The sequence below is a fragment of the Phymastichus coffea genome, unplaced genomic scaffold (genome assembly GCF_024137745.1).
Source record: "Phymastichus coffea isolate CEN01 unplaced genomic scaffold, Cenicafe_Pcof_1.1 PCOF00062, whole genome shotgun sequence".
Classification (NCBI taxonomy): domain Eukaryota; kingdom Metazoa; phylum Arthropoda; class Insecta; order Hymenoptera; family Eulophidae; genus Phymastichus; species Phymastichus coffea.
The window spans coordinates 986409-1000488 of NW_026706873.1; the positions used below are offsets into that span (position 1 = coordinate 986409).

Consider the following 14080-nt stretch of genomic DNA (forward strand, 5'->3'; position numbering starts at 1 on the left):
AAACAGGATCAAGGTATAAAAAGAAGTGTACAATAATAGGCAAATTTTTTTTCAATTTTTTATTTTGTTAAACTATATAAAGCACATATTCATAGTAGATGTTCTGAGTGAGTGAATGATGAGTAAGTGACTGAGTCAGTATGGACCTCGCTGAGCACTTTTGATAAAAAATATCATTATCTGCAATTTACTGCACTCCGCTGTCTGTACAGATAAGTCCAACCATACGTAACAATTTTTTTTATTTTATGTTATTTTTTTGCCATACTATTATCATCAAATAATGCAAGCTTTCATTAAAAAGCTCAAAAGCTTCATATTAAATTTCGTTGACACTGGTAAGCTGAATAATGTTTGTGCGCAGAATATCGTCGTCTACCAAAGATAAATTTTGAAAAATTTTCATTTCAAATTATTCGTGAATACGCTTTTATTATAAAAAAAACAATACAAGGAATGGAAGAAATAAAAGAAGCGTTTTACTGGATGGGTGAATTTCAGGATTTAAGCCAATTTTGAAAGCTGTCGCTTGTTGTTTTCGCGCAAGTTTTAATAACGATGAGAAATCAAGTTCTACGTGGAAAAATCAGAGACACATGCGCTGCGCTTGGAAAAATTTTTTAATTAAAAAGTCCACTCTTGTCGTCGTATGGGGTTGGAAAAGAGCGAGGAGAGAGAAAGAGAGAGGTAGAAAGTAAGAGAGAGAGAGAGAGAGAGAGAGAGAGAGAATTCCCTCGTTGTCGAAAACCATTCTTTTTAATTAATCCCGGACGCGTAAAAGCCTCGGACTCGCAGCTTAAAAAGAGCAGAGACAAAAGATCGATCTCATTTCAGCTCTAAGGCTACTTCAATCTAATGCGCGGCCAACGACCCTTCTCTTCGTTTCTTTAATTTTTCCAACGAGCTTCGGTATTTCAAACGAGTAATCCCGCGATGAATTCTGACGTCGCGGATAACGAAGCTTTATCGGCTAAGCTTGGATTACACCGTGAACGCGCGGCCGCGGCAAAAACAATTCAGCACCACAAACGACCAAAGCTTATTCTTTTTTTTCTCTGGTCTCACTGATAAAACCGAAAGCTTTCTATAAGAACAGCGGAACGCGGTAAATGGATACAGTACTCGCTCGCTTCCTCATCATCGGTCTGTTTGTCATTATTTGCTCGCAAACTTTGGAGAACGTTCACTTTTCTGCAAATGTTCGTTCGTTCTGCCTTTTGTTGACTTAGGTTTGTTTTAAAATTTAGAAGATTACAAAACGACGCCTTTGCTCGAAGTTCTTATTTAGGGTTAATTCGAAAACATCGCTTCGTGACATCTCGACCGTTTTTCCAACGCGCTCTTTGCCCTTGTGTCTCGTTCTGTTTTTCCTTTATGTATAATTATTTATATAATACGCGTGATCGAGCGAAATCGCACGCTACTTGATAAATCGTAAGTGTTTCTGTGATTTTTTTGTATACTTCTACGCTTGTTCGCGCTCTCTCGTAATATATATACTTTTCATCATTTTTCATTTTCTTTTTTTTTTGTCTAACTAACGCATTCGAACGAGTTTAACGAAGTTTTTATTTCCTCTTGGTATTATTTACGTCATCTTTTTTTGTCACTTATTTTGCCCACTTTTTTATTTATATAGAAAAAGAGAAAAGCCGACTACGAAAAAGTCGATAAAGCGAGTGGTTTTACACTGTCGGCAGCGTCGATTTTTTTTCGGTGAAAAGAACTCGGATTTATACTTTTTTTACTATTTAATTACATTATATATCCATTTGCTTAGAAAAAGAACAGAGGTGAATTCTCACTGAGAAACTTCTCTCACATGACTCACTCTAAAAAGTTCAACTCATCTGTATAGTGTGCTTATTATTTATTTTTTTATTATTTTGTTATAATTCTTGTTTTATTTTTGCGTCTCATGTTGTCTACGTGTTTACATATCAAATATACGTAACTGAAAACTGGTATATTCAATATGTAGTTCACTAGTGTATTCTTGACTCAGATTTCTTTTTTTATTTGTTGTCTAATATTTACAAGAAAACGTACAGACATACGTTCGTTTTTTTTCACCGCTCATTCATGTCAACGTTTGCTTCTGCGGTTTCATGAAAGTTTTTTTTTTAATACGTAACCCTATATATACTTTTCAATTTTTTTTTCATACTTTATGTGTACAATACATTATGTTCGCTAAGGCATTCATTATGGCAAGTATATTTAAAATTGCTGGTTTCAGGACATATGCTTGAAACTTGTTTATCTTCTTATTCCCTTTTTTCATCAACATATCTGTGTTTTTTTTCTTCCGAATAAAGAAAATGTAACGCTTTGAATATATATAAACTAAATTCTCTTTCATATAGTTTTTTGTGATAGTAAAGACAGAAAATACATTATCATAGTAGTTTTTGCCTTACACCTGCCCGTGAAAAATGACATCCCACTTTTCTTGATTTCTACATAATATTCAAAACATGGATTTTTAACGGTTGCAGTAAAATAATCATCATCCTACGTTACGCAATACTTTTATAAAAATATCAACTCGTTTATATATTTGTCCTTCCAACATAAATGAAAAATACACATTTTCATTGAATGAAAACAACGACAGCGAAGTGTTACGCCGAACAGCGAGTATCAAGAAAACTGAGAAGTCAATTTATACGAATAATCTTATTATCGTCGTCTCTTCGTTACGCGTTTTTTTACATAGGCTGCTTTTTCTCTCTCGTCGCACTATACAAACGAAGACGCTCGCGCCGCACTTCGATGTCAATAGATTTATACACAGAATATAGGCATTCTCGCACATCTCACGCAAACTTTCTCTCGCTCGCTAGAAAAATAAATTCCATAGAACAAGTGAACTTACGCCAGCTCGATTAACAAAGTATTAAATATATAGCGAATAATTGATATTTATATATCCATCTCTTTGTCGTTAATTGTATCAACAGCCGCTTGCCGAACACTTTCGCAGTGTAGGCGCGTGATTATGAATTCTATTGTTAATTTCTTATTGAGAATGGAGTGAGTATTGGAGAGACTACAAATAAACGTGCAATTATTTTTTTTTTCGACGCGCGACATGTCCGGTAATGAGAAATGCAACGGAATTGTATTTCGGGGAGCGCGATTCGCAATAGTTATGCTAATTCAGGATCAGTGGAAGGCTAAATTCAATTTGCGTAAATTCGCAGTAACAGATAGTAGATTCGATCGATAGAATATAATTGTCGCATAAAAATAAATCGTCTAAATTCAATCAATCTAGGAACTTGATTCAACATTCAATTTCTTCCCATAGGATTACCGACGAAGCAAACAGTATCAGCGAGATAATTTTACAAATGGTCGTTATTTACATATAATCTAAAACTCGCACCTCGCTTGTTTTTTAAATGACTTTCATTTTCTTTTTTTTTCTTTTTTTTTTTCTTTTTTTTCTGCTTTTTTTAGATTTTCCGCTACGACGAAATCAACGAAGAGAACGATGGCGAGGATATACCAACTACGAATGATAAAACGATCTATCTAAATTGTTCTATAGCCCCACAGTGCCTATTTAAATGCATATTCACGCGCTTACACCGTCGTTGCTATAAAAGCCATATGTGGGATTCATCATACGTGTGCGCTTTTGTTTTTCTTTAGTTTTTTGTTTTGTATTTTGCTGCAAAATCCCGGCATCACACGTACAATATACTACAATCGTCTCGTAGAAAATTGACACTAGGGTGATCGTTTTATTTGTTCACTTTTTTATCCTTTTTCTCTTTTAAGGCGTACTACAACTGGACTCACACTCTTTCTCATTCGCTCTCACTATATATGAACGCGAGAAACGGAATAGTACGTATGTCGTATTGTACTTGCTTTTTCAGACTTCAATTTTCAAGTCGCAGTGATGAGGTTATTGCAATCGATTAGTCTCGTTTTATTAGTTTTGTATTACTATTTCAGATGACGTTTTCACTGATGCGGAAGTATTTTGGATTTATAATTGATTTCTTTTTATTTTGCTGTTAAGATGCTGCTGCCGACTGAAAACTGAAGTGTGAAAATTTCACTATGAGAAAAGCTCCGTTCAGCAATTGCACGAATATAATCATAAACATGGTTTTACTGTTTGAAACGCAGCCGTACAGCAGGATAATCAGCCATGCATGAAGTTTTTATACTTTGCAATAAGTTTAGAAAACTGGAAATGGAATTATCATCGGGAGTGAAGATAAAATTCAGTTTGAATTTATACGGTGATAGTTACAGAAAAGTGCATTTATTTTCGATTCTAAATAGCGAACGAACGCTAATCATGCTTGATAATAATTTTCGAATAATTTTCTGATATGCAAGGTTTATTTATTTATTTATTTATTTATTTATTTATTTTAGACATTTCCAGTTTTCGAGCTTGTTATGTATCACGTTCGCGCTTGCATTATAGAAAAAGATATTTTTGTCTCTTTCACCAATCCCTCGCAGCCAAAATTTACACGCTCGGCATTTGCACTCAGTTAATACTTGGGAGTTTTGTTTGTTTCATTTATGTCTAAATCACTATAGATGATACTTGGCCTACAAAGTTATTCCATCCTCCTTTTTTTTGTTAATTGTAGCATTTAAAATTGCGCAAAATCGTCGCTTTCGATAAATAAGACTGCAGAATATTTCTTAAAATTAGTAATTGTTGACTATATACTGTAGCAGTAATCTCCTATTTTCATCGTACAAGTTTTTTTAGAAACTATAGAGTTCATTTTTATTGCGCGATCGATATATCCGTTTTCGAAATGATTTCAGTTAAAATATTAGTAGAATAGTAGATTGTTTTTATTACTCATTTAATTGTTTTATGCAATACGTAACGTACGTTTATTTTCTTTTTCTCGAAGTGTTTTCAAATGTTTTAAGGCAAATTCAGGGATACGATAAATAAAGGCAATAAGACCTATCATTTTTGCTCTACGAAGACGAACAAAAAAATAGACATTGTTAATTTGCTTACTCTGATACTCGTAAGTATGTTTACATATGTATAAGTGTTCATTTTTCTTCTCATTACGCGTGCGAATTCTTAAGTGTTTCTTTTTTTTATCTCGTATAAGACGTATTTACATTATATGCAAGTTATATTGTATTCTTATTAGGTATGAATGCACTGCATGCCAGAAATGAAGAAAGCACTCTTACGCTCTTTCCCCCTTTCCTTTGTTATCCTAAAATAAAATGTCTTGCATAAGAAACTCAATACGCGAACTAATGTTACAAAAACTTCTAGCCGTGAAAAAAAACAGTACGTGAAAAGTATTCGTTCACAGAAATAATACTTTGTCTAATTTATCTACCTATTAGAACACGTCAGCGAAAGAAAAGTTGAACGAAAACCGTCACTTCGGTTTCTCCTTTTTGATATTATTGCTACGTCAATGTCAATCACTTTGTTTTACACGTGTATCTCTCGTCAAAAATAAACAATTATGTTTTTGTCAACGGCTCGTTCGATAAATTTGACGCAAACTTTCAACCAGGAATAACTTAGTCTTCACCGACTATAAATATTATTTTTGCTGAGAATATAATATTGTATGAATATATTTATAATTCGTCTAATAATGCAGTTAATGTTCTATTAATCATTGCAATTATAATAGTAACAATAAATTCATCATATTTATAGTATTTATAGTAGTAATCGCATCGTCTAATAGTTTTTTTGTTCTGTTTAAATTTGTTTTCCCTCGTATTTTACAGTACATCGCATTCGTTCGTAATGTAGGTATATAAAGACTTCGCTCACCGTGCTCTCAGCGACTTTCTCACGAGCCCAAAGAGCACTCAACAAGATAACAACAGTTCACTTTGGGCTCTCACTTTTTTCTTTCCTTTCTTTCAAGATTTGACATCTCTCTGACATCGCGTGTATAATACCTGCTTTTTCCTCAAATCTTAACAGTCTTTCAGACTTCAAGTTTTTGTTCTACAATTTAATGTTTACAATTGACATTCGTACGTTGAAGTATTCGACGTTACCGCAAAACAAATTTCCTAAACAACGGAATGTAAAGTGGAGAAAAGCAGAAGGGCCAAACTTGCCGCATAAAAATGCACAATTCCAATCGAAGACGTTAAAAATCCACGTATACAAATATCAATTGCAAGCATACGTCACTTCCTCCCCCACACGGTAGGTTTTTATTTGTGTTAGCCTATGGAAACGCCCTTTCCTTTTATTGTACAGAAGTCTGTATCGTTACGCTTTTTTGCTACTCAAGAATAAAGTTTTGTTCCTTGGAAATAAAAACTACAACTGCCTTGTCTTATCCGTAGCTTTGTCAACTTGCTTTTATATTATTATTATATCGCTTGTTTTGTTTTATCTTTTTTTTAATAGAAAATCGTGCGTCAGTTATATTTTAATTATCTTTTTGTTAACCTTTCATCTGCTAAGAGTTTTACATTATATTTATCTGTATATATATATATATATATATATATATATATATATATATATATATATCCTAATAACAGACAACGTAACACCACCTTTTCGAACTTTTCATTATCAGGTATACACGCTCCGATAAGCTCTCTCTCACAATGCTCTGCAATCCAACAAAAAAAGTCAAAGAGTCTTTCGTCTCTATTTTCGCATCGTGCACTTTCAACCGAATCTCACGCACTTCTTTTTACGTTTTCTCTCTCCCACCCTCCCCTCCTTCCCCTCCCTGCCCCTCTCTCTCTATCTCTCTTTTGGCGATATTACTTTTTACAAAGGTTTGTTTGTTTGCTTGTTTGTTCGTTTCAACAATCAAACGAAGAGCTTGATAGGCTTCAGCAGTACTAAAGATGTGTTCGTTCCTCTTCCGTTCGCGTTTCGGGAGAGGAAAGAACGCTCGCACGGAACTCCCACGTCGGTTAAGTTATTCATGTGTTTTTCAGCTTCTGTCAATTGTAATACGTCCTGGGAGAGCTAAATTTCTTGCGCCATGACGAACGAAAAAAAATATACGCGCGTATTTATAGTTCACAGCACCAAAAGATTTCCATCTAGCATCTCTGTGATTCCGCTTGGAGGAGGAGGGGGAGGGGGGATTTGAACGCACGTGGTCGAGTCCCGTGAAAGCACTTTAGTACCGCTCCACGGGCTAGCAGGAGTGTCGTCATTGATACGAGTCCTTGTGGAAGGTGTCGCTCTTGTGGAATATCCTACGGTTTTCGCTTTTCAGCTCCTGGCTCGCGAAGTTGCTTTCCGACTTCGGCCGCGGCAGCAGTCCCGCTGGCAGCGACCTCAATTCCATGCTGTGGACCTGACCAATGGACAAAAACGCAATATTACAAATGTCTTCTTTGGTTTTTCGGAAAGAGCGTTGCAATCCTGAAGTAACTTTCGGAAGAAAAGTCAGCCTCGAATGATTTCAAATTACTTCGGGATTGGTATATAATTCGATTGCAAGAAACAAATAAGAAAAAAAAAATACGTACGTTAAATCGGTATCAAAGTAAAAAAGAAAGTAATTCACCGGTTTTTGCAAATTATTTGTTGTGCAATTAAATCACCACTATTGTTTGAGAATTAGTAAAGTCGATGCTTTTGTCAATCGTCATCATTTGCCGCCGTGTAGCCAATAACAGAACTTGGATTAAAAAAGGGATATACAAAATTAACAATGGCAAAAAGCTGACAGTGAAACCGCCCTTTCCATGCCCGCAACCAGTGCATTTTTTAGTCAGTCACGCTCTCTTTTTCAGCATGCACAAAAGCGAGCCGGTCAGAAAAATAGGCCAACCTCCTGGCCGACTGGTACAGTGCAATTTTTCAAAGGGGATTTCCAAAGGCTCAGAATTTATTTGGCTCAGTTTCAGGAACAAAAAAAATACATTTGTCTGAACACTATTAATCCGGCAAACAAAATCTTTTTATTGTCGAATTGCCATTAAAGGATAACTCATTATCTACAAAAGAAACGGTAAAACTCATTGGAGCTGGGAATCACAAAAAGAATCGATAATCGACTACAGCGAATTATGTCCAACAGAATAATTCCTTTTCTATTCGGTAAAAAAGAAAATTAATGCTTTAATTTATCATCTAGAATTGCTAGTGTAAAGTGTATTTTAGTCGAAATAATGACTAAACCGCATAAGTAAATGCTTATACGTTTCGGAGCACAAAATAAATTGTCTTATACGAATAACAAATTAATCGCCAAATCAATAACGTACGGCAACATCAGTTCCAACGACGCAAAACGAAAACAAAACATGAAAGAACGAAGACGAGACAGAAATGAAAAGAACAATCGGCGTCTCGAGTAAGCAGCATCTTGCGGCGACATCGTCATTTTTTACGGGCAACATCGACGGCACATATTTACCGATTCCTCGCTGGCGCTCGCATGGGTCGCCTGCTCAGCTAAAGCGTTCACCACTGCGTTAATGGTCTTGGACTCGCTGCCAAGGTCCTCCTCGCGATGGGCAACCAGATTCGGATTCTTGCCGATTTTGTTCAGCCTGTAACGTAGCAAGAGCTCGATTAAGCGTAGGGAATGTCGCACGGGACGTAACCATCGATTAATCACGCTCTGACCGTGAGAAACCTTCGACAGCTGCAGCAGCCTCACCCAACTTCTTACGATCTTCGCCGCGGGTTCTGAGCATCTTTTACTGTTTCTTTAGGGGCGTTCGATAGTGCATTAAATATCATACATTTGTTAAGGTGTATAAAGTGCGTGTTGCCTCCTCCAGACACTTATGTTTTGGTTATTTTGCTCGTTATAGATTTGCTTTTGCTTACAGTTTAATTTTGCAACCTTCTCCATAATTGTGCGCCAACATACAATTGTAATTATTAGCTTCTCGTGCTCAAATTAATGTCATTTGCCATTACAAAAACAAAAAAGAAAAACCATCACACATTCGTCAATAACCCAAGATGAACTTGTATCTCAAGAATCATTTGCCTAGAGTATGAAATCAACGATTGCGTATATTATTTAATGCGTCTTCGAACTTGCAAATTCAAATGCCAAATATCGGTACCGTAACAAAAGTGGTGAGAGATATCAGGTGAGCGCGCGACTGCGAAAGGTTTCGATTAATGACGGAGTTTGTTTGTCGACAAATTAAAACGTAGATGTTCTGAATCGAGGGTGATTTATGTTTGCATGAAAAGGTTGCCGTGTTAATTGATAGATAGCAACACACACAAGATTGTTTAGCGAAATAGCAACAACACTGTTTTTTTTTATAGCGAATTAGCAAATTTTTAGCAAGAAGTTAAAAGGGTGGATTGTTTGCGGCGACATGTGTTTAAAGCACGCACACGCTTTCCTTCTTCGATTCGAAAAAAAGCTCTTCTCATTCATCAAACAGCATGTTTATCAAAGTGATTCACCACCCGTTTACTTCGTGGATGAGTGCAGCGCCAACCTTTCTGCAAACTTGCCGATCTTTGCATATTTGCATTTCTACCCTTTTGTAGTTGGAATTTGGAAAATTTTTTTACTTGAATTTTAATTTTGCCAATTGGTTTATTGAACGTATATATCGTTTCGATTGTTAAAAAGCTCATTCTGTTCTGTACTGAACAACGGCTTCTACCTTCACTCGAAATGATTGTTTGTTACGGCAATCCAATCTTAAGCTATCGATTGACGTAATTACGAAAAAAGAAGGAAAGCTTATATTCAAAGCTCATTTTTTAAATATTTTCAGATGATAAAAGACGCGACAACGTGGAAACGTGAAAAAACGTGCAAGAGGTCAGGACAAGACACTTATTGATCCGTCCAGAAGCTCGAGAGTGAAAGAGGAAATCAATCGAGCGAATGAGGTAGAAACCTGCAGTAACGCAGTCGGTACAGCAGAACGTACTCGCGAGGTAAAACATCCGCAAGCTCCGCGGCGCGAAAATTTAGTCCAAATTTGAATGAAAGAAATCAACAAAAAGGAATCAGATGGTGGGCGCGACGGAGAGACGTAGTAAAAAGAGGCGTATGGCTGATCTTGTCGATTCGGACAAGTGGGTGATCCACACTGAATTGAGAGACAAAACAAGATAGAAAGAAAAGGAAATCCGGTCGATTGGCCAAAAAACATCATAAACAGAGTATCACACATATATAAAAGAGTGAGAAAGACAGAAAAGAGAGAGAAAATTTTTGGCTTGAATGTGGGGCGAGAACTGTAGATGGTAAGAGAGGGGTGTTCGGGAAAACAGGGTAGCGATCGACATCTATGGTATAGCACACCAACTCGATAGAACAAACCTAACCAAAGCTTATACCTCTCGGCGGCAACGCTCTCCATGGTACGGCGCATCAGCGGGTACTGATCGAGCACAGCGTTGAAGTGGTCCACGGACAGGCTGAACAGATTGCAGTAGGTTTCGGCGCGCACCGACGCGACTCGCCTCGCGTTCGTCAGCAGGCAAATCTCGCCAAAGTACGAGCCGTCCGACAGCGAGGTCGCCACCTCTCCGTTCGCCATCACGATGTCGACGATGCCCTCCTGGATGAAGTACATCTTGGAGCCGATCGTGCCCTCCTTTATGATTATGTCACCTGCGATGCGAACCAATCTTATAGCTCATTTGCGAGTTTCGAGGGGGGCGTGGCTGGGGCTGCGACGCGAAACTTTCGCGGATATGGTCTTTTAAACTTTCGTAGCGCGTCTGGCTCGCGGACCAAGGAATTTAGCTCTCGCGATGTACTACGCACGGCTAATCTTCCGAAAGTTTAGGCGAGAGCTGCGCGGCGAGGATCGACAAAAAAAATTCATTACCGAGCCCCGAGCTGCGGCGTCCACAGTTTAATTAGTTGGCGACGTGAATTTTCGGACGCGAAATCGTCCCGAAATGACTGAACTTTTTGAAATCTTTATCGTTAACTTGTCGACGGCGCAGCCGTCAGAAGAGAAACAAGTAAATAACGAGTGAAGATAATTGTACCTGGCTGGAAGACTTCGTATCTGAGCTTCGTAACGACGTCCGAGACAAAGTTCGAGTCCGCGTTGGCAAAGAACGGCACGGACGCGACCAGTGATCTGCAGTTGTAATTGATGACATCCTGAAAGGAAGATGGAAAGTGAGGAGGAGCGCTTGCTTGGCAAACGACCGATCGACGAAACGCGACTTACCTCTCGCAATTTCTCGGACAGCTCGCCAAGAATGAGCTCCTCGTCGAAGAACTTTCCCTGGTAGCGGTGTTCGAAGTACTCGGTTATCCTCTGGCGCATCTCCCTCGGTAGCTTACGGTAGGCCATGTACTCCTCGACTTGTTTCACCTGATTTGGAACAAAGGCCCTTGGTGAATCCGGCGCCTACTGCGTGCGACGCGCGAAGCGAGAGCTACTCGCCAGTTGTTCACCGATAATCGTATTTCTCAATTGCGAAATGGACAGTTGCTCGAGCGACGCGCCCGTTTCAGAAAACGATGGCGCGCAATAATACAAAGCGACAAACAAACGAGAAAGTATCTCGTTACATTTGCTATGACAATGGGTTATATCGATCATCGCGTTAAATGTAAATTCCAGTCACGTATCGAATCGGAATCAGAGCGCACAAACACAGCAACGAAAGGGAGGAGAGGTGAAGCCTTGCCTTCTCGCGATATTGTCTTCTGGAGGAGTCGAGCGACTGGATGAGATTGGTCGCGTGACCGAGGAACAGAGCGTAACACGTTGCCCCGCTGATCATACTGAGCATCGTCAGCCACATGTCAGTCAGCGATTGCGGCGGAAATCGCCCGTAACCTATGCACAGCATGTGCGACATGGCCTTGAAAAGTGCCCACGAGTATTGCTCCAGCCAGAAGGAGTCCTGCAATCAGACCGGCGAGATGACATTAACTTTGCCTGCGCCGCTCCGCGAGGAAGCTCCAGATCTCGATACTCACCTGCAGCTCGTTGATGGCCACCCAAGAGTTGCTCGGGAAGCCTTGGAGCATCGGCACGAGGAATTGCAGGCAACCGCTCCAATGACCGATGAGGAGCATCATGCAGATCAGGTTAAAAATCCGCATAAACACCGACGCCATATTCAGGAACTGCCAACAACCAGGCCCACAGTTTTAGTCCCGTCGAGCAGCCTTTCTTGTGCTCACCCCCACGCAATCTTTCACTTTCCACCCCCATACTTTCCTTCGCATCTCTTTCCACGTTGTATAGTAACAAGAAAACCAATGGAGATTAACCAACAACAACAAAATAAATTACAACGTCAGGGGAGACAGTAACGAAATTTGTAATCAATGTAAAGAAAAAGACAGTAATTCCATCCCTCTCGACGTGCGACTTATTAATTTTTTTTTTTTTTTTTTTTTTTTTATCAACCCGTCACCAGTCAGCCTCTCATTCATTTTCCACAGTCATTCAGAAGGTAACCTTAAAGCGTCTTTGCGCAGTGTACAGCTAACAAGCGCATTGTGCTTCGTAACATGTAAAAGTCCAAACATAAGAAGAATAAAATTAAAAAGTAATAGACTCGTTTATAATGCACCTCTCAACTACGCTCTCTTTTTTTTGTTATTGCCTTTCTCACACACTCCATCAGATTAAACTCCAAAAAGAAAAAAAACAGTAATTAGCAAATAAAGAAGTAAACAACGTCTGCCAACAGAAAAAAATCAGCAAGTAACAACATAATCAGTTATGTGGCTAGCCAGTTAATGAGGCGTTGCGTCTTTATCGAGAGCATTTTTTTTTCTAAAGTAAAAACAAAAGAAAAATAAATGATTTTCGTCACTGTCACCGATGCTCTCATCTAAATCGTCGCCGTTTCAAAAAAAAGCATGCTACATTAAAAAATTACGCACGACGACTAGAAACACAAACAAAGAAAAGTATGTAACGCAACAAATATGTACATCTGTCGAAATAACTAAGGTAACATAAGGAAAAGCGTAAAATATAACTAAATTAAATGGGTTATGTAAGCTACAATGCTGAAATTATAGTATATGCCATTTGCAAATAAATCGTCATTCTCAGATCGTCTGTATAAATCTCCATTCTCACAAAAACATAGTAATAGTGATAACAAAAAAGTATAAAATAACTCGGCAAAAGAAAGGAAAAAACGAAAACATCACTTTTGCAGTCCAGAAATACAATGAGCCAAAAGAGATCTGAGAACTTTTGGTGCTTCATGATAAATGTCACTAAAATTCATAGATTTGGAAGGAAGACATTGTAAAATACCTTGACCAACAAATAAAGAAATATACATATAGTCGCAAGAGAGAAACGTGCCAGTGAGATAGTCAAGTTATCCGACGAGCATGTATTCTTTTTTTGAGCGACGTACGTGCTTAAGCCGCCTTGGGAGCTTTTTTTCTTTGATGTTTTTTTTGGGGGGGGGGGGGGGGGGGGGTAAGTGACGAGGAAAAGTAGAAAAAAAAAGGAAAAGTAAGCGAGCGACTTTCAAGGTTTCGAATCGGCTTTGGCCACGAAGGTACTAAGAACGTTCAACGGCAGCAAAATTTTCTAGCTGAATAGAGCGGCGCGGGGCATTCGTGGGGGCGGGCCAGGGTGGCGAGATTGAATATTTAAAGCCGGGCGCGCACACGTCGAATTTGAAAAGAGAGTAATGGCCGCGTCGTAAATTAGATTAACCCGAAAGTGACACAGATTGAACCTGAATGTATTACAAATCGAACAGCTATAACACAACATTATCGTGCTGAATCGGCGAGTATTAGCAATTGACTGCATTAACCTCCCTCCAGCGGCAGAATGCGACAATCCAGCACACATACGCGAGCGCGCGTGTCAATAGAAAATCTGCTGTTAATAATTCAAAAGCTCGCCGGCTAAATCCAATTCAAGCTCTCGGGGCTGAAGCAGCTACGTCGCCTCTGCAATAAACAACCGCGCTGAGAGAAACTCGCGGTTGGAAAAGCAAAAGGAAATGGGCGAAATATTGATGAACATCATTGCAGTCCTAATATATATGTATATATATATATATCAAGGAAGACTACGTTATAAAAAGGGCACTTGACCAGTGCGTGTCATTCTTTTTTCGTTGTTTTTGGGTCACGCGCACGTACAAAGCTTTGCTCGTACGCTC

General features: G+C 38.7%; 1 protein-coding gene across 14 annotated transcripts in view; it reads right to left on the minus strand.

The window, feature by feature from the left end:
* Window positions 1–51: 51 nt before the first annotated feature.
* LOC131666969 (potassium/sodium hyperpolarization-activated cyclic nucleotide-gated channel 3-like) overlaps window positions 52–14080 on the minus strand; it is a 112674-nt gene continuing 98645 nt past the window's right edge. For 10 of the 14 annotated variants that reach the window (XM_058940101.1, XM_058940109.1, XM_058940106.1 and 7 more), the window contains 7 exons: window positions 11907–12056; window positions 11612–11830; window positions 11146–11292; window positions 10958–11075; window positions 10283–10571; window positions 8385–8520; window positions 52–7316 (listed from right to left, as the gene is read on the minus strand). In XM_058940101.1, the coding sequence (XP_058796084.1) occupies window positions 7170–7316; window positions 8385–8520; window positions 10283–10571; window positions 10958–11075; window positions 11146–11292; window positions 11612–11830; window positions 11907–12056 (1206 nt within the window). In that variant the 3' untranslated portion in view covers window positions 52–7169. The remainder of the gene's footprint in view (window positions 7317–8384; window positions 8521–10282; window positions 10572–10957; window positions 11076–11145; window positions 11293–11611; window positions 11831–11906; window positions 12057–14080) is intronic. The other 4 variants (XM_058940110.1, XM_058940107.1, XM_058940099.1 and 1 more) reach the window with 2 other exon arrangements.